Genomic DNA, 20,342 nt, shown 5'->3' on the forward strand with positions numbered 1-20,342 from the left:
CCCATGCCTCTTCCTCACATGGCCACCAATCCTTCTATCCAATTCTTTCCAAATCCTTGATTGTTTGGCCAACTTGTTAGCCATTGTCCATGGATCAAGGTAAAACCTGTGCCTGTGTCTATCTCTTTGGCCATGCAAAGTGGACCACCAGATGCTCACTGGGGAGACTTTCCTTACCAGTGTCTTTCAGGGGCACTCCTGATTGGAGTTATGATGTTTCTGCCACCCACGTCCAGCTGGTGCCAGCATATTACACAGAACCATCTACAAATCACGCTTCAACTTTTTCTTCCTAAGTCAGCTAGTTTAGGAACCCAACAACCACATGTGTGAGTGGTGGAAAAGCAGCAGTGTACTAGGAGTAGGAACTGTGGCTTGGGCCCCCTGCTCATGAACTTATTTCTGGATTCAGGACCTGCTCAGTTCAATCTTGTACGTAACATTTGACCCTGGTATGAAGTGCTGCTGCACATGCCCAAATGTATAATTTGGTACGTCAGGAACACCCATGATAGGCAACTCAGGCATACCCACTTGATGCCCATGGTCAGGCATCAAGCTCTAATAAGAGGGCCTGGTGGCATTCCAAAAGCTCTTTTTCAAAAGGAGAATAGTTATTTGGTGGAGAGGTATGATGGTTAATTTTACGTGTCAACTGGACTGGTCTACAGTGTACCCAGTAATTTGGTCAAACATTATTCTGGGTGATTCTGTGAGAATGATTTTGGATGCATTTAACATTGAAATTGATAGGAAAGCAGTTTGCCCTCCCTAATGTGAGTCGGCCTCATCCAGTCAGTGGAAGGCCTGAATAGATCAAAGGACTGATATTCTCCCACATAAGAAAGTATTTCTTCCTGCCTGACTACTTTGAGGTGGTACACTGGGTTTTTTCCTGCCTTTGGACTCAAACTGAAACGTTGGCTCTTCCTGGGTCTCAAGCCTGCCAGCCTTTGAACTGGAACTTGCGTCATTGGCTTCCCTGGTTCTCAGGCCTTCAGTCTTGGACTGGAACTACTCCATCCAGCTTGCCAACTGCAGATTTTTGGACTTGTTACCCTCTAGACTCATTTGAGCCAATTCATTATAATAAATCTTATATATACATATGTGTGTGTATGTGTATGTTTATATATGTGTGTGTGTGTGTGTATGTGTGTATGCATTCTATTGGTTCTCTTTTTCTGGAGAACCTTAACTAATACAAGAAGTATTGAATTTTCTCCCAAATTCTAAGGGCCATAATTCCTCTACTGGGGATGGCCATTGGTGCCATAAAGCATCCTCTAACACCACTGGAGTTGCTGTGTCATAAGGTCTATGTAACAGAGCAACTTTCACTGTTGCCTGGACCTTCTGCAGAATCTTTCCTTGCTCTGGGCCACAATTAAAACTGTCCATCTTGTGAGTTACTCAGGAGATATAGGTTGGAATAGCTCCTAGACTGAGGCATAATGTTGCTCCCAAACCAAAAGATTCCCGCAACTTGCCTCTCTTTCTGTGGTGGGTGGCATAAGGTAGAACAGTTTGTTTTTCACTTTATATTGGGCTAATCCCAACTTGTCGCAGATCCTATGACCCCTAAAAATTTCAGCAAGGAGGCAGGACCCTCAATCTTCAGGGTCTTTGTCTCCTACCTTCTGGCATGCATCTGTCCTACTAAGACACCTAGGATAGTTGCTACTTTCTGCTCGTTGTGTCCAGTCAGGACGACATTGTCAGTGTGTGAACTGTTGTCCCTGACAGGTAAGAGCAAACTGCAGCTCATGTTCTTGCTAATCCATGTAGAGACGAAAACATCTCTCCAAGTCAATAGCTGTATCCCAGGTGCTGGCTACTATGCCAGTTTGTTCCAATGGAAAGTTCACAAACGCTTGACCTTGATAAGCCCCTGCCTACACTGGTGGGTCACGATGTTGTTCTGGGTACCCAGAGATTAACATCAATTCAGAACCAATATCTAGCAATCCCTCGGAGCTCTAGCTATTACTCTTTCTGAGTCTTCAGTCATCCTAGTACATGGTTTCACTTACATTCATTTAGTAGGACATCATTTACCAGGACATTATTTCAGGTCTCTTTGAGGAAGACATAGAGGAAATGTTCCAGTATGTACTCGTGGTAGTGTAGTATCCTTCTCTGATCAAAGGTTCAACAAATCCAGTTCTGTACATTGGTTTAGGTCTGTGGTATACATGACAGGCTGTCATGCCCCAGTAAGGCAAACCAGGTCAGATTCTTGCTCAAGAGACCTAGCATTTCTGTTTATTTGTTTTTACTTTTGTTTGTTGGCTTTTTGGTGATAGAGGTCAATTTAACACTTTAGGAAGCTGTTCATCTGGATAATTCTTAGAGACAACATGGTCAACTAGCCATCACCAAAGACCCACTCCTGCTGTGTATATGGTAATTGTGTACACATTGTCTCTGGCATTTAACCACTGTCACTTGGCCTTTGCCACTCTGGGATCTCGTCATCCCCATTTCAGTGAAGACATCTCCCTTTGTCATTTCCATCCTATAGGTGACAGCTGCATTCTCTGGATCTCTGGGTTTCTTCCTCCACATTATGGCAGGAGTTCTGGCATCTCAGCTTCATTGAAAATAGTCCACCCTTGAGTTCAAGTTGTGGTCTGCCCTTGACACAAATTTTTAGAGCCATTCCTAAGTGTTTGAACTAACACATAAAATCCAGTGCGGCCTTATGAATAAATCCAGCCTGTTTCAACATGGTAACCCTCAGAATCCATCACTAAACATATTCCCGTGTTTGCCAAGGTAAATTAGAAAAACCTTGCAATAGTTTTGGTTTTATAAATTATCTCCTCCCATATGATAATTTTTTCATTATTCCCCGGGAGAAATGCTGATTCTGGTTATGGTCCGTGGCAATAAGGGGTGGTGAGGTGTGTTTGGAGGAAAATTGGCATCCTCTTGTAAGGTAATTCCCTCTGGTATGTTATTACAGAGTCTTCGAGAAAGGGAAGGCTAGTCTCCTCAGACAAAGGAGAGGCTGCTTCCTGACAAGGGAGACTCAAGGGAATTTACAAGTTCAAGGTTTTCAGAGTGTCTGAATCTATTCAAATGTTCCCAGTCCCTTCACAATCAGCACCCATCATATAAGAGAGTTGGTCAGATGTAAAATCAACTTAGGCTGCAATTTTACAACCCACACAATTACATTTAGTGTCTGATTTTTAGCTGTATCTACCCTGTGGCTTCACAGAGGTTCCTTTAAGGTCCCTGTCAAAGTTCTCTGGTTTTCTAATGGTTGACCTGAGCTGAGTTTTAAATTTTTTTTAATGTTTATTTAAAAAAATTTTTAATGCTTCTATTTATTTTGGAGGGGGGGGGGCAGGGAGAGAGGGAGACACAGAATCCAAAACAGACTCCAGGCTCAGAGCTGTCAGCACAGAGCCGAACACGGGGCTCAAACTCCTGATCATGATCTGAGCTGAAGTCCGATGCTTAACCAACTGAGCTACCCAGGCACCCCATTAAATGTTTATTTATTTTTGAGAGAAGGCGAGAGAGAAGGGGACAGAGGATCTGATGTGGGCTCCGTGCTGACAGCAGAGAGCCCAATGTGGGGCTCAAATCCACAAACCGTGAGATCATGACCTGAGCTGAAGTCAGATACTTAACCAACTGACCCACCCAGGCGCCCTAAGCTGAGTTTAAAGCTTGGAGCTTGTCATTTCCTTTCTGTAAGTGCTCCAGTACAGTCAGAAGCAGCTCACCTGATGTGTCCTTGTAGTCATCGTTACTAATGTCATGGTGAGATAGAGCAGCCACTTAGTCTCCCAAAGTGTTGGCTTCAGTAGGACTTCACCTGAAGCAAATGATGATAAGTAATCAGAATGCCACTACAGGACATGGATTACCAGTATTTCCATTTTTCATTGGCAATAAGGCCATTATTCTGTTCAAGCTCAAAACAGCAAACCAACCCCCAAACCCTATTTTAGAGATTCTGTTTCCTGGGACCTTTTCTGTTACCCAGGTTATAAAGTAAGAGTCCTATCCAGAAAACAGATGCCATTCTAGATATTCCAGACAAAGATACTTTGTGTGGAAGATACAGGTGTGGAAAGATGTGGGAGAGCACAAATGAGGATGGGGACTGGGAGAACAAAAAGAAGGAAATAATACTCAGGGATCACAAGCTTCTAATGTCCCTTGAAGCATATACCCTTGCTGGAGCCCTTGAGCATATACCTGCTGCTGCACTTTTGGAGACACAGTCCAGGATCTGCTGAAGAGGTAACACTTCGATGAGAGCTGGAACCACCAGAAAGATTCCACATCTGCCTGAGCTGCTGTAGTCCAGAATCCTGCCACCCAGCTGCTACTACAGCAACCATCAGCAACCGTGAGAGCTAGAGCAGAGAGTTCCCCTCTTCCTCCAGCCCTCCAAGTCCCATTGTACATATCCTGCAGGAAGCCAGCTGGTGAGAGATACTGGGTAATGTAGTTTGCAGACTCTCAGCCCCATCAGAACAGAGCAGAATATGGGGTTCCTGGATGGCTCAGGCAGTTAAGCATCTGACTTCGGCTCAGGTCGTGATCTCATGATGTGTGAGTTTGAGCCCTGTATCAGGCTCTGTACTGATGGCTCAGAACCTACTGAGCCATCAGCACAGACATATGGCAGGGAGAGCAAGTGCAGAGCCTGCTTCAGATTCTGTGTCTCCCTGTCTCTCTGCCCCTCCCCTGCTCATGCTCTGTCTCTCTCTCTCAAGAATAAATAAACATTAAAAAAAAAAAAAAAAAAAACAAAACAGGGGCACCTGGGTGGCTCAGTCAGTTAAGCAACTGACTTTGGCTCAGGTCATGATCTCACGGTTCGTGGGTTCGAGCCCTGCGTCGGGCTCTGTGCTGACAGCTCAGAGCCTGGAGCCTGCTTCGGATTCTGTGTCTCCCTGTATCTCTGTTCCTCCCCTGCTCATTCTCTGTCTCTCTCTCTTTCTGAAAAATAAATTTTAAAAAAGTTAAAAAAAAAACAGAGCAGAATATAAAAAGGCAGTTTGGGGGCTTAAAAACAATAGGTAGATAACCAGTACAGAAACCAAAATCCGTTGCCTTAGTTATGAAGGTCCTGCTTACTTACAAGGGCAAAGAACAAATGTATTCAGCCATAGATGGGTAGGTTAAAGAAAAATGGCAGCTTCTCCTGCCTGTCAGTTGCTGTAGTCTATCCATGGAACAGTTTCACCAGTAGAAATCCCTTAAATATTTGCTGAGTATTACTATGCTGTAAGCTGGGCTCATGCTGTTATACTTTAATCTTGTGATTTAAGTGGAAAGTATAAATCAGTAGATTAAACATCAGATATACATTTTTATATTAACTACTGTAATTCTACCAAATTTCCCATATCCTCATCGTTTTCACAGATAATGCTATTTTACTTAGAGATCAAAGGCATTGGAAATGAGCCCTGATATCATCTTCCTTTAGAGATCTGTACACTTTTTCATTATCTCTTTCTGTTGCAAAGAAGAAGGTATCCTGTCCTCCTACCCCATCACTAATCCTTTTCAACAATAACCATTTTAATGTGTTCTCAATCTCATTCCTCCCTGCCTTATCTGGAAATTTATTTCTTCAGTGAATTTTTTCTTTCCAGAATACTCAAATTTTTCTTCAGTCTTGATGACACCTCCCCTTTCTATCACTATCTGCCTTATCCGTTCACTTCACAGCAAAATTCTGCGGAAAGAGTTGTATGTACTCTCTCCTCCATCCCATTCTCTGTGAAACTCACCCCAACACAGGGACACAGATACACACATGCACACACATAGACACACACATAGACACACACAGGCACATACAACATATGCAAACATGCACATCACACACACACACACACACACATACCACATATGCACACATGCACATCACACACACACCACATATGCACACATGCACACGTGTGCATGTGTACACACACACACACACACACACACACACACACACACACACACACACTACTGATCCATCCAGTGCTTCTCCTTGAAGCAGTTTCTTCACTTCCAGGATGTCTTCCTGGCTTTCTGGTTTTTCTCTGGTATCTTTGCTTGATCCTTATCCTTCTATTCCCTAAATGTCAGAGGGCCAGGGGCTCACCTCTATTCTATGTGGCCTGCCTCCTTTGGTAATCACATCTAGTTTCATGACTTTAAATACCATTCAAATGCTGATTCCCAGTTCCCATCCCCAGCCTGGACCTATTTCCTCAACTCTGCTCGTATGTCCAACCGCCCACCCTTTCTCTCTTGTTGGATGGGTAACAGGACATGTTAAACTTACCATGTCCAAACTTGAGCTGCAGAGACCAGCCCCCACAGGTTCCTTTCCTAGTCTTCCCCATTTCAGTAAACAGTAACTCTACTCTGCCAGTACCACGCCATCGGCCTCGGGGTCACCCTTGATTGTTCTCTTGCTCTCCCTGCCATATGTGTGTTACCTGGTTGTGGTCCTGTGTGTGTGTGTGTGTGTGTGTGTGTGCACACATGCGTGTGAATTGCCTTTTCCCTTTGATCTATCGGAGTCTTTTCATTAAGGTTCTTAAACTTATTCTTAATCCTATCTTGGAATTAGAGCCTCCTTTCAAAACGGGAGAACATGGCACTGGGAATTCAGCCGCCAACGTGGGATATTTCACTTTAGGGAATAGTCTTATGACTGCCCTTTGACACAGTCTGCTGCTGGTCATTCTGCCAGGCCTCAGCCTTCTCCCTCAGAGGTCCTCTGTTACTCCTTCCACTTGTCAAAGGCAGTGTTCAGATGTCTCCAGTCAGGAGACAGTTTTCTACTTTGCTTTCACTGTTAAACATCTTCTCACTCCCTATCAACTCTCAGGAGCCTGTTTAAATTTGCACAAAGTGACTACCGTTTGCAACACATAACAATACTGAAGCTCACTTAGAACGTCTACAGGTTGCCTAGAAAAGAAAGCAGTATCTGACTGAAATTTAAACTAAAAAAACAAACAAAACATTTTTCCTCCACGGAATTAACTTTTCACTAAAACTGTATAAAACACTTTCATGTCTGAAAAAGAACTGACAATGTGTTGGATGTCAATTAATCATTCCTCTATGAAATCAATTTTGATTCCTTTCAGAATCAGGAGTAGATTTTAAAGAAAAGCTGCACTGGGGCTCCTGGGTGGCTCAGTTGGTTAAAGCGTGTGACTTCGGCTCAGGTCATGATTTTGCAGTTTGTGGGTTTGAGCCCCACATCGGGCTGTATGCTGACAGCTCAGAGCCTGGAGCCTGCTCCTCCCCCTGCTCCTGCTCTGTCTCTGTCTCTGTCTCTCTCTCAAAAATAAATAAAACGTTAAAAAACATTTTTTTAAAAGAAAAGCTGCACTAACAATTAGAAGAAAGTGATCAAAGAATTCAGAACCTTCAGAAATAACTTATAAAGCGAGATTCTCTGGTTACAAGTAAAAGGAAAGCCAACTCATGCTGGCTTAAGGAAAATGACATTTATTGGGACAGGTAACTGGAAAGTCCAAGGATAGATATAGCTTAAGGCATTGCTGGGACTAGGACTGGGGTTGGCAAAAAGCAGCCTGTGGCTATTTCTGTAAATAAAGCTTTATTAGAACACTACCCTACCCATTGCTTCTCCTGTTGCCTATGGCTGCTTTTGTGCCACAGTGGCAGAAGTGAGTAATATAGTGGTGAAGCTGAGGAGTTGTGAGAGAGAGCCCCACAATGATGTGTGGGTTTCCCGCCCCAAGTCAAGCAATTCTCCGAGACTAATCCAACTCCGTTCTGACACTGTCTACCTGGAGATAGCATCAGATTCACAGGTTAAGGGCTCAGTCCCGCAAGATGGCCCCCACATCAGATGCCCATCACTAGTCCAGGTTGTTACCTGTGCTTCTGACTGACTGGAGGACCCCCTCCTTGGGTTCAAATAGTTTGCTAGAGTGGCTCACAGAACTAAGGAAACCCATTTACTCACCAGATTACCAGTTTATTACAAAAGATATTAAAGGATACAGGTGAACAGCCAGATGAAGAGATACATAGGGACAGGTTCCAAATGCAAGAACTTCTTTCCCATGGAGCTTGGGGCCAACAAGTGGATGCATTCTGGTTCACCAACCTGGAAGCTCTCAGAACCCTGTCCTTTCGGGGTATTATGGATGCTTCATTACATAGATGTAATTGATTAAATCATTGGCTGTTGGTGCTTGATTCAATTTCCAGCCCCTCCCCTCTTTCCCAGAAGTCATGGGGAGGGACTGAAAGTTCCAAACCTCTAGTCTAATTAATCTAATGTAATGGTTGGTTCTCCTGGCACAACCCCCCCACCATCTTAGGGAACTTCCAAGAGTCACCTCATTAACATAAACTCAGCTGTTGTTGAAAGGGTTTTTTTTGTGAATAGCAAGACACCCGTGGCACCTTTATGGCTCTGAAGTGATTTCGGGAACTGAGGATAAAAGACCAAATATGAGAACAAAACATGCTCTTGGGGACGCCTGGGTGGTTTAGTTGGTTAAGCCTCCAACTCTTGATTTTGTCTCAGGTCATGATCACGGTTTGTGAGATCGAGCCCTGCGTCTGGCTCTGCACTGACAGCATGGAGCCTGCTTGGGATTCTCTCTCCCTCTGTCTCTGCCCCTCCCCATTCATGTACGTGCTCTCTCTCTCTCAAAATAAATAAATCAACATTTTTTTAAAAGATGCTTTTATTGCTCTTATTGCTTAGGAAATTACAAGGGTTTGGGAAGCAATGAGCCAGGGACCATTGGCAAAGTCAAAAATATATATTTATTATAAATAATAATCTCATACCCACAAACCCTGAAATATTTCCTGCCTGGCCCTTTACAGAAAAAAAAAAAAAAAATTACCAACCTAGGAAACAGAATGATGTCAGTGGGATCTGGCCTTTCTCTGTTTCTCTGCTCTGCTTTCCTCAGCGTTGGCCCTTTCTCATGGAGGCTCTGTCATGGTGGCAGAAAGAACATCTACAATATATAACTCCAGGGTTACATCCTCACGGGAGTGGTCTTCTTTCCAGTTGCTCCAGTAAAAATTCTAGGATTCACTTTGATTGAATCTCCTTTCCTTGCTTTGCTTGGTGTGTCCATCCTCAAGCCAGTAACTGGCCATGGGAATGCAGTGCCCTGATTTGTCAGGTCTAGGTCACAGGTTGAGCTCTGGAGTGATGAGTCAAGTCAATATCTCCCAAACCATAAGAACTGAAAGAGATGAAGGGGTGATCCTCTCAAGAAAAGTTGTGGGAAGCAATTGCCAGAAAAATGAGAAGAGGGAGAAGTCAGAATAGAATAATGAGTAAATGGAAAGGAAGTTGTATAACAGACTGGTAAACGAAGACATCACTGAAAGAATTAAAATCACAGCTTTTATTTTTAAATTTTTTTTATTAAAATTTTTTTTTCTAACATTCATTTTTTGAGAGACAGAGAGACAGAGTGCAAGTGGGGGAGGGACAGAGAGCGAGGGAGACACAGAATCCGAAGCAGGCTCCAGGCTCTGAGCTGTCAACCCAGAGCCTGACACAGGGCTCGAACCCATGGACTGAGAGATCACGATCTGAGCCAAAGTCAGACACTTAACCAACTGAGCTACCCGGGCCCCCCTAAAATCACAGCTTTTAAAGGGCTGCAGCTTCTTCTGTTAATGCAGAAATAAATATTTTCCCTTTCATCAGTTCATTTAAAATCAAGAGTTTAGATCCACTATATGAAATTACTATTTTTATTGGTCAGAATGGTTAAATCCTGGCAATTTCATGCAGTGTGTGCTGATCACCTAGGGCTGCTATAACGAAGTACCTCAAACTGGGTTGCTTAAAACAACCAAAATGTATTCTCTCAGTTCTGGAGGCTGGAAGTCAGAAATCAAGGTGTTCCCTCTGAAGGCTCTAGAGGAGACTCCTTCCAGCCTCTGGGGGAGGTGTTTCTTGACTAGTATTGCATGACTCCAGTCTCCACCTGTTATTTCACAAGGTTTTTTTTCTTCTTCTTTGTATTTATGTGTCCTCTCCTCTTCTTATAAGGACAGGAGACCCTAATCCAGTGACCTTGTCTTAACCAATTATTTCTGCAAAGACCCTATTTCCAAACAAGGTTATATTCTGAGGTTCCAGGTAGACATGAATTGTTTTTTTTTTTTTCAAGTAGACATGAATTTTGAGGGGACAGTATTCAACCCACTAAGTTCACTTAGTATTATTGGAGACTATGCTGAAAAAGCAGAAAATTTGTCTTTTCAAAAGTCTCTGATTCGGTAGAAGAACAAAAGTAAAGGCTGGGTTAAAGTATCTCAGGAATGCAAAGATAATTCAACACCCAGAAAATGTAATATACTAATGATTGTTGTGGCTTGAATTGTGTTCCCCCCAAAAGATATGTCTAAGTGCCAACCTGCAGTACCTTATTTGGAAATACAGTTGATGCACAGGTAATCCGTTAAGATGAGGTCATATTGGAGTAAGATGGGCCCTTAAGCCTAAATGACTAATGTCCTTTTGTGTCCTTTCACTCCAGATCAGAGCCTGGAGCCTGCTTCAGATTCTCTGCCCCTCTCCCCGCTCATGCTCTGTGTGTGTCTCTCTCTCTCAAAAATAAACATTAAAAAAATTTTTTTTAATTAAAAAAAAAAAGGACTAATGTCTGGGGCTCCTGGCTGGCTCAGTCGGTAGAGCATGTGACTCTTGATCTCGGGGTTGTGAGTTCAAACCCCATGTCAAGCCTAGCGCTTACTTTTAAAAAATGGCTGTAGGGGCGCCTGGGTGGCTTGGTCAGTTAAGCGTCCGACTTCGGCTCAGGTCATGATCTCACGGCCCGTGAGTTCGAGCCCCGCGTCGGGCTCTGTGCTGACAGCTCAGAGCCTGGAGCCTGTTTCAGATTCTGTGTCTCCCTCTCTCTCTGCCCCTCCCCTGTTCATGCTCTGTCTCTCTCTGTCTCAAAAATAAATAAACGTTAAAAAAAAAAATTTTTTTTTAAAATGGCTGTAGAAAATAACTAATGTCGGGGCGCCTGGGTGGCTCAGTCGGTTAAGCGTCCGACTTCGCTCAGGTCACGATCTCGCGGTCCTCGAGTTCGAGCCCCGCGTCGGGCTCTGGGCTGATGGCTCAGAGCCTGGAGCCTGCTTCCGATTCTGCGTCTCCCTCTCTCTCTGCCCCTCCCCCGTTCATGCTCTGTCTCTCTCTGTCTCAAAAATAAATAAACGTTAAAAAAAAAAAAAAAGAAAAGAAAAGAACTAATGTCCTTATAAGAAGACATTGTGAAGATACAAGGAGAGAGCTCCTTGTGAAGACACAGAGACACAGGGAAAAGACAGCCGTGTGAAGATGGAAACAGATTAGGGTTTTGGTGCCACAAACCAAAGAACTCCTGGGGTCACTAGACACTAGGAAGAAGCAAAGAAGGATTCCTCCCTCACAGGTTTCAGAGGGAGCATGACGCTGCTGACACCTGGTTTTAGATATCCAGCATCCAGACTGCAAGATAATAAACTTCTGTTGTGTTAAGTCACCCAGTTTATGGTACTTTATTACAATAGCTCCAGGAAACTACTATACAGATTAAGAAAGAAAAAAGCATGTAAATACCACATATGCATTTAATAAAATTTAGCACTCATTTATGATAAAAATTTTTAGCAAGTTGGAAACAAAAGGGTAACCATCAAACACCTATACTAAACATCAGTCTTAATGCTGAAATTTTAGGAGCACTTCCATTCGTCAATATAAATAAATCTAACAAAAATATGCAAGATCTTAATAAAGAAAATAAGGGGGAGCTCCTGGGTGACTCAATCGGTTAAGCGTTCGACTTTGGCTCAGGTCATAATCTCACGGTTCGTGAATTCAAACCCTGAGTCGGGCTCTGTGCTGACAGCTCAGAGCCTGGAGCCTGCTTCTGATTCTGTGTCTCCCTCTCTTTCTTCCCCTCCCCTCCCCTGCTTGCTCTCTCTTTCTCTGTCTCTCAAAAATAAATAAACATTAAAAAAAAAAAAAAAAAGAAGGAAACATTACTGAAGAATACAAAAAAAGGCCTAAATAAATGGAGAATTATACTATGTTCCTGGATGATAAGACTCAATATCATAAAGATGTGAGTTTTCCCATAATCTATAAATTCAATTCCAAAATAAATGCCTATAGGATTTTTTTTTTTTTAGTGAAACTTGATAAACTTACCCTAATATTTATATGGAAGTAGAAAGAGACACTTCTTTTTAATGTTATTTGATGAATTAGATGGGGGAATTCATTTTAAAGTTTTGGCAATTAATGCTGTGAAGTATTACTGCAGAGATAGACAAATAGACCAACTGAACTGAACAAAGAGCTCAGAAATAGATCCATGAATTTATGTAAACTAAATGTATAACAGACATAGTATTACAAATTAATGGGGAAAGGATAGACTATTCAATAAATAGTGCCAGAAAAAGTGGTTACCTGAATGAAAAAAATTAGAATACCACATGCAAAATAAATAGTAGATTAAAGTCTTAAAAGTGAAAAACAGAACTTTAAAAAATATCTTTATGTCCTTGAAACAGGAATTTTTTTTTCTTTTTTCTTTCTTTTTTTTTTTTTTTTTTTTTGAGAGAGAGCATGCATGGGAGGGACAGAAAGAGAGAGAGAGAATCCCACGCAGGATTGCACTATCAGCGTGGAGCCCGACTCGGGGCTCGAACCCATGAGCTGTGAGATCATGACCTGAGCCGAAATTAAGAGACGCTTAACTGACTGAGCCACCCAGGTGCCCCTAAAAGCTCCTTTTTAATGAAAACCACCTTAAGTGAAGTTAAAAAGTCAAACCACAGACTGGGAGAAGATACTTGCAAAGCATATAACTGATGAAGGATTAGTATGTTGGCTATTTAAAGGATATCTATAAATAAATTTAAAAAAGACAACCCAACTTGAAAAATAAGAAAGGTTATTGTGTAGATAGCATTATTGCCCCTGTTCATCATCCCCTGCCAATATTCACACCCTTTGTTGTGGGACTTCACAGTTCTTCCCACTCACGCAGCAGGAGATATTTCTTCCCTTGACTTTAGATTTGGCCATGCCATTTGCTTTAGACTATTAGAATATGGTAGATGTAACAGTGTGCCACTTGCAAGCCTAAGCCATAAGAGGTCTCATATATTTCCACTTGGTCTTTTGTACCTTTGCCATTATCACGAGATGAAATTGGCCAAGCCAGCCAACTGGTTCCAGGAGGAAGGTATGAGACCATGTAATAACACGACTAACCTGGACAAGCTGCCTGCATCAGCTAACTCCTAGGTATGTGAGTGGACCCAGGCGAGATCAAAGAGCTGCCCTAACAAGTCCAGCCTAAATTAGCCAACCCATAGGCATGTGAGCTAAATAAATACTTATCGTATGACATTGTTTTTTGTAGTTAGTTGTTATACAGTGTTAGTTAACAGCACTGTAATGAGCAAGAAATTCTCCGAATCACAGTCAATAAACATTAATTGTACGATCCACACAAATGAGAGCAATGACATACCATTGCATATTTGAAAGATTGACGAAATTAAAAAGTATAATACTAAGTTCTGACAGAAATGAGAAGTAGTAATTGATATATACCGTTAATGGGAGTGACAGGGCTCTGGCCATTGAGTTGCAAGTGTAAGTCCCCTGGGTGAGGCATCCAGGAAAGCCATTCCACACAGCCCCTGCCCCGATTAAAAAAAGAAGACAAACTGGGCTGGTAATTGTCTTTTGTCTTTTCCTCTCCCTGCCAGGAATGTGGACATCAGGCTGGAGATGGGGCAACCGCTATCTTGCAACATGAGGTGTTTTAATTTCATTGATTATATTTTTCATATATTAAATCCATTTGGTTCCCCCTCAAACCTACCTCTTCTTCCCGCCCCTCCCCCCACTGGTTTCTTTTTTTGTGGATAATAATAAAAGTAAAAGGAGAATGGCTAACATTTATGAAGTACGTTTTACATGTCCAACATATAATTTTGAGTGCTCTGTGTACCTCAGCTCATTCAATCCTCACAATAATCCTATGAAAGAAGTGCTATTTTTTGTTCCATTTTACAGGTAAGGAAATGGATACAGAGGTTAAATAAATTGCCTGGGTTCATACAGCTATTAAGTGGAGCCAGAATTCCAAATCCAGCTACCCGGCTTTAGCGTCTATGCTCATGACTATTTGCTACTTTTTATTCTCTTTTATCTCTTCGACCATCTTAAACGTGCTTATTTAATAGTCTCTTGGGTTTTTATTTTCTAAAATTGTTGGTGTTCCTATTCTCCTGTTTGTTCCACCTGCTGCTTCTTCTTTATAAAGAATGATTCCCTTGTATGTTTTAACATTTTTGATTCATTCATTCAGCAACACTGATTGAGCACGTATCGTGTGGAGCTGGGGATACATAAGTAAAGCAGGCCAAGTCTCTGCTCTCTTACCTTAAATTCTAGTAGGAGAAAACAGTAAACAAGGGGACAGAGAACAGAAGGGAGTGATTATATAGGATGGTAAAGGAAAGATCTCTGATAAGGTGACATTTGAAAAGAGACCTGAAAATGTGAGAATGTGAGCTATGTGTATATCTGGGAGAAGAATTCCCAAGCAGATAGAATGGCCAAGACAAGGGCTGCACGGCAGGAACATGCCTTGAATGTTCAGGAATGGGCAGAGGCCTGTGTAGCTGGAATGTGGCATGTGAGGGACAGGGCAGAGCAGATGAGGGCAGAGAGACACCTGGACGTGAGAGGTGCCCATCACGCAGGGCCTTTGAGGTCATAACTTTGAAGCTGGATGCGGGGGGGGGGGGGGGGGGGGGCTTTGGAGGCTTTTTTGTGAGTCATAAGCTCAAAGATGGTATTTAAAACTATGAGACCAGATGGGCTCACCCAGGGAATAGTGTTAAGTAGAGAAGAGGTCTGAGCCCTGAGGCCTGGGACCTTCCAGCTGTAGGGGAGGAAAATTTTTCCTTGACCGTCTTCCTGGCTGGGTCTGGAAGTTAAACGGACAAAAGCAAATTAACACGAGGAACGCAAACAAATTACTTAATATAAGTTTTACATGACCCAGAAGCCTTCATAAGGAAATGAAGACCGGAAGAAACAGACACTGAGTATATTTTTATGCTAGGTTGGATGAAGAGCGGACAGGACAGTCATAGAGGAATATGGTAGGTCAAGGAGTAGGAGATAAATTTAGTAAGGGGGGGGGGGAACTCACCAAAGCCTGTTTGTTCACATTCTTTTCAGCGTCCCTTTGTTTTCTGAGATAAGGAATCTCTTTCTTCTGGGTATAGGGAGGGCACCTCTCACAGTAGGGTTATTTTAGTTGCAGGGGAGAAGGGAGGGGGGTGTCAGAGTGACCTTTCTGCTTCTGCTGTTTTCCCAAACTTCTTTAGTTCAAAATATTCAATACACCAAGGTGCCATATTTTAGGGTAGCATGTCCGGAATCCCCCAGCACTGAGAGATTAGGAAAATGAACACCCAGCAAAGGAGACTCAGGAGTGGCTGATAGGAGAAGAACCATGGAGGAGTTGGTGTCCCAGCATCAAGTGAAGAAAGTGTTTGAGGATGAAGAGAAGGACCCACTGCCTCAGTAAAATGAGGACAAAGGAATGACCATTGGATTTGACATGCAAGTTACTAATGAGCTTTTTAAAAATGATTTTGATGGATCGGGATGAAACCTGATAGAGAACAGAAGTGAAGATGGCAAGTGAAAAGAGCAAACCAAAACACGCTTTCAATGAATTTTGTGTGAAGGGAGCAGGGAAATGAGTAGTAACCTGGGGCGCCTGGCTGGCTCAGCCAGTAGGGCATACGACTCTTGATCGCAGGGTCATGGGTTCGAGCCCCATGTGTGGTGTAGAGTTTACTTAAAATTTAAAACCATTATAGAGAAATGAGTAGTAGCCAGAGGTGGATTGTGAAACCAAGGGAGGTTTTGTTTGCTTGTTTCTTTTTAAGATAAGAGGTATTAGGCACCATGACGATCCAAGATTGGAAACTATCCACTTTATATGAAGAAGGGAATGACTTTGAGTTCAGCATAAGCAGAGCTTACTTCCCGCCTGGCTTGGTTCCTGAGAGCACCCCTCCTGAGCGGTTTTGCATTTACTTCTGCCAGGCGCCCAACGGGCCCTACCAGCCCAGGACTAATTTTCACATTAAAATTTCACCTTGTGGTTTGCCACACCAAACAGGTAAAATCAATTTGGATTCCAGAACCTCAAAAAGCAAAGGGTTGGGGGTGCCTGGGTGGCTCAGTTGGTTAAATGTCTGACTTGGATTTAGGTCATGATCTCGAGGTTCGTGAGTTTGAGCCCTGCATCGGGCTCTGTGCTGACACCTCAGAGCCTGGAGCCTGCTTTGGATTCTGTGTCTGTCTTTTCTCTCTTCCCTTCCCCTGCTCTCTGTCTCTCAAACATTAAAAAAAATTAAAAAGCAAAAGGTTTGATATCTCACCTAGGTACTTTTTTTTTTCCCTCCGTCCCACAAAGACAAACTTTCTTTGTTTTTTTGCCAGGGATTTATGGGCAAAGTTTACTAGTCTTTTTTCATTGAGGTCGTGGTCCTTAGAGGGTTCGTACTTGTTACTTATCAAAACCCGAGCCCATAGATCACCATTTTGCTGGAAGCTGTAATCTTTCCCCTCATTCTTCCCCTGGCTAATTCCTGTTCACCTTTGAGGTCCCAGCCTAAAGATTACTTCTCAGGGAGGTGTTCCCAACCCTCTCCATCCCAATCTCGACTGACTTACTCTTCTACTCACAACATTGTCTTTCTGTCTTTGCCCTTGGCAAGTCATTTGTGACTTCACGTGAGTGTTTGCTTAGTTCCTGGTCCCCCTCTAGACTGAACACTGCATGAACCCAGGAAGCAAGCCTGTTCAGTTCAGCACATAGCAGAAAGCCTGATTCATAGAGGATACTCAGTAAAGGTTGGTGACTGAACAAATAATTGTCCCCGAATCACATAACTAATAGCACAGTACTAAGTAATCTCCTGTGTTTTGGAGACTGTATTCTCTAAGAAAGTGTTTTTCAGTGGGAACAAGAGAGAGGTTTCTGATGGCTATTTCAGTTGCCTGTGTCATTTCGGTTAACCACGTGTCTTTTTCCCTCCAGCATGGAGATCTCCTCTCACCAGTCCCACCTCCTGCAACAACTGAACGAGCAGCGCAGGCAAGATGTCTTTTGTGATTGCAGCATTCTGGTTGAAGGGAAGGTCTTCAAAGCGCATCGAAATGTATTATTTGCTAGCAGTGGCTATTTCAAAATGCTTCTTTCTCAGAATTCAAAGGAGACCAGTCAACCCACTACAGCTACATTTCAGGCTTTCTCCCCCGACACTTTTACGGTTATCCTGGACTTCGTCTATTCCGGCAAACTCTCTCTTACTGGTCAGAATGTCATAGAAGTGATGTCAGCTGCTAGCTTCCTTCAGATGACTGATGTCATTAGTGTATGTAAGACCTTTATTAAATCTTCACTAGACATTAGCGAGAAAGAAAAAGATCGCTATTTCAGTCTCTCCGATAAAGATGCTAATTCTAACGGTATAGAACGTTCCTCCTTTTATAGTGGTAGCTGGCAAGAAGAAAGCGGTTCTCCACATTCTCACCTAAGCCCAGATCAAGGAACGGGTATAATAAGTGGGAAATCTTGGAGCAAGTATAATTACCATCCAGCCTCCCAAAGGAACACCCAACAACCTTTGGCCAAGCACGAACAAAGGAAAGATTCCATTAAAAAGTCCAAACATTGGAGGTTGTCACAGCCTTCTGAAGTTGCTCATTATAAGTCTAGCAAACGAGAAGCTCGGACATCGGATTCTTCCGGCCACATTTCCCAGTCGGAAGAACAAGCACAAGTTGATGCTGACATGGACTCTACTCCTGTTGGCTATCCGTATGGTCCAGGATCTGATGTCACATCCAGAAGCTTTCCAGGTACCCCAAAAAAGCATCAGTCCTCTCAATGAGTTTCTAAGACTCCTATACAAATCAGTCCTATCTCAACATGCCCTTACTTTGAAGTGTTGCAGGCAGTTATACCAAGAGATTTTTTTTAAGTCCTACTTCTCTAATGAAATTTACTGTATAAGACATAAATTTAAATTTCTAACTAAAAATCATATTGGCTAAATTTGAGAATAGTCAAAACTTAACAGACTTCTGAGGTGCAAAGCCCAAGATTTCCAAACCTGTGTCAACAGATGATTAGATCACTGTTAAGTGTTTAAAGCTCTCTTCTAAATGGTATAAATCCCTAAGGGGCATAGCTTCACTTTAAATAGGTTATTTTTTTTCTGAGTATTCACTCAGGAGGAGTACTTTTATAGAGAAAAGTTAAACAGAGCAACCATGTGAACTTACAAAGGTTCACAGACCCAAGACCTACCAGAAATGAAACTACATCTGATTTTATTGAGATATAAATACATAATTAAAAAAAAAAACTTAACACACAACCCATAACATTGACACTGTAATCCTATATGCAACAATAATATGAGACATCTCATTTTTATGATAGTAGTAAAATGCAGAAAGATTATTATGTAGGTTGTTGGTTTCAGCAATTCTCCCCTCCCTGCCATAGAGAACAGGGATTAGAAATGCATGTCATTTTTTTTTTTTATGTTTATTTGTTTTTGAGAGAGAGAGACAGACTGTGAGTAAGGGAGGGACACAGAGAGAGGGACACAGAATCAGAAGCAGGTTCCAGGCTCTGAGCTGTCAGCACAGAGCCCGACGTGGGGCTCGAACCCATGAACTGTGGGATCATGACCTGAGCCAAAGTCAGAAGCTCAACTGACTGAGCCACCCAGGTGCCCCAGAAATGCATGTCATAATCAGGCAGCAAATTAATTAATCAAGTAGCAAATTTGCTTAATAGTTTACATGTGAATTTATTTTTTTTTTTTTAACGTTTATTTATTTTTTTTGAGACAGAGAGAGACAGAGCGTGAACGGGGGAGGGTCAGAGAGAGGGAGACACAGAATCTGAAACAGGTTCCAGGCTCTGAGCTGTCAGCACAGAGCCCGACGCGGGGCTCGAACTCACGGACCGCAAGATCATGACCTGAGCCGAAGTCAGACGCCTAACCGACTGAGCCACCCAGGCGCCCCTTACATGTGAATTTAAAGGAAAATCATAAGATGAAACTCCTACTGATTTTAAGATTCAGATTATATATTTAAAATTTTTTTTAATTTAGGAAAATTTCAAACATATAAAAAAGTAAAGAGAATAGCATAATTCACCTCCATGTACCCCATTACCCAGTTTGAACAACTTCCGACTCATGGTCAATCTTGTTTCATCTGTATCACTACTTCTCACCCCCCGCTTTATTATTATTTTTTTAAGTTTATTTATTTTGAGAGCGAGAGAGAGACAAAGCATGAGTGGGGGTGAGGCAGAGAGAGAGGGAGAGAGAGAATCTCAAGCAGGCTCTAATGCAGGACTTGATCTCACAAACCATGAGATCATGACCTGAGCCGAAATCAAGAGCCAGACACTTAACTGACTAAGCCACCTAAGCATCCCTCCCTTTATTATTTTTAAGCAAATATAACACATCGTAAGTTTTCATCTGTAAATATTTCAGAAAGTGTCCCTAAAATATAGTCTTTTAAAAAAACCCACTACAATACCATAATTGTACCTGAACAAAATTAACAGTTTCTTAACATCAGTAAATAGCCAGTCAGTATTCACATTTCCTGGGTTGTCACATAAATTTTTAAAAATAATTCGGTTGTGGGTGCTTGGGTGGCTCAGTGGTTAAGCATCCGACTCTTGATTTCAGCTCAGGTCATTTTCTCACGGTTTGTGGGTTCCAGCCCTGCATCATCAGGTTCAATGCTGACAACACGGAGCCTGCTTGAGATTCTCTGTCCCTTTGTCTCTGCCTCTCCCCCATGCTCACTCACATGCACATTCTTTCTCTAAATACATAAATAAACTTAAAAAAAAACAACAAACAATTCAGTTGTAGATAAGATACCTTAAAATAATAGGCAACCAAGGGGCTCCTGGGTGGCTCTGTTGGTTGAACGTCTGACTGGCTCAGGTCACGATCTCAAGGTTCGTGAGTTCAAGCCCTGCATTGGGCTCACTGCTGCCAGTGCAGAGCCCGCTTCTGATCCTCTGACCCCTTCTCTCTGCCCCTCCCCTGCTCACTCGCTTTCTCTCAAAAAGAAACATTAAAAAAAATAATAGGCAACCGGATTGATCTTTACTAACCACATTTTTCTGTAGTACTAACCTGAAAAGACATGAAATTATATCCCATTACAGAGCTTACTAAACGTC

At 42.4% G+C, this 20,342-nt stretch overlaps 1 protein-coding gene across 3 annotated transcripts in view; it reads left to right on the forward strand.

Moving 5' to 3' along the window:
- ZBTB8A (zinc finger and BTB domain containing 8A) overlaps positions 1-20,342 on the forward strand; it is a 69,838-nt gene that overhangs the window by 37,546 nt on the left and 11,950 nt on the right. For 2 of the 3 annotated variants that reach the window (XM_042996421.1, XM_042996422.1), the window contains 2 exons: positions 13,783-13,833; positions 17,148-17,971. In XM_042996421.1, coding sequence (XP_042852355.1) covers positions 13,805-13,833; positions 17,148-17,971 — 853 coding nt within the window. In that variant the 5' untranslated portion in view covers positions 13,783-13,804. The remainder of the gene's footprint in view (positions 1-13,782; positions 13,834-17,147; positions 17,972-20,342) is intronic. The other variant, XM_042996423.1, reaches the window with a different exon arrangement.

The sequence above is a fragment of the Panthera tigris genome, chromosome C1 (genome assembly GCF_018350195.1).
Source record: "Panthera tigris isolate Pti1 chromosome C1, P.tigris_Pti1_mat1.1, whole genome shotgun sequence".
In the NCBI taxonomy this organism is placed as follows: Eukaryota; Metazoa; Chordata; class Mammalia; order Carnivora; family Felidae; genus Panthera; species Panthera tigris.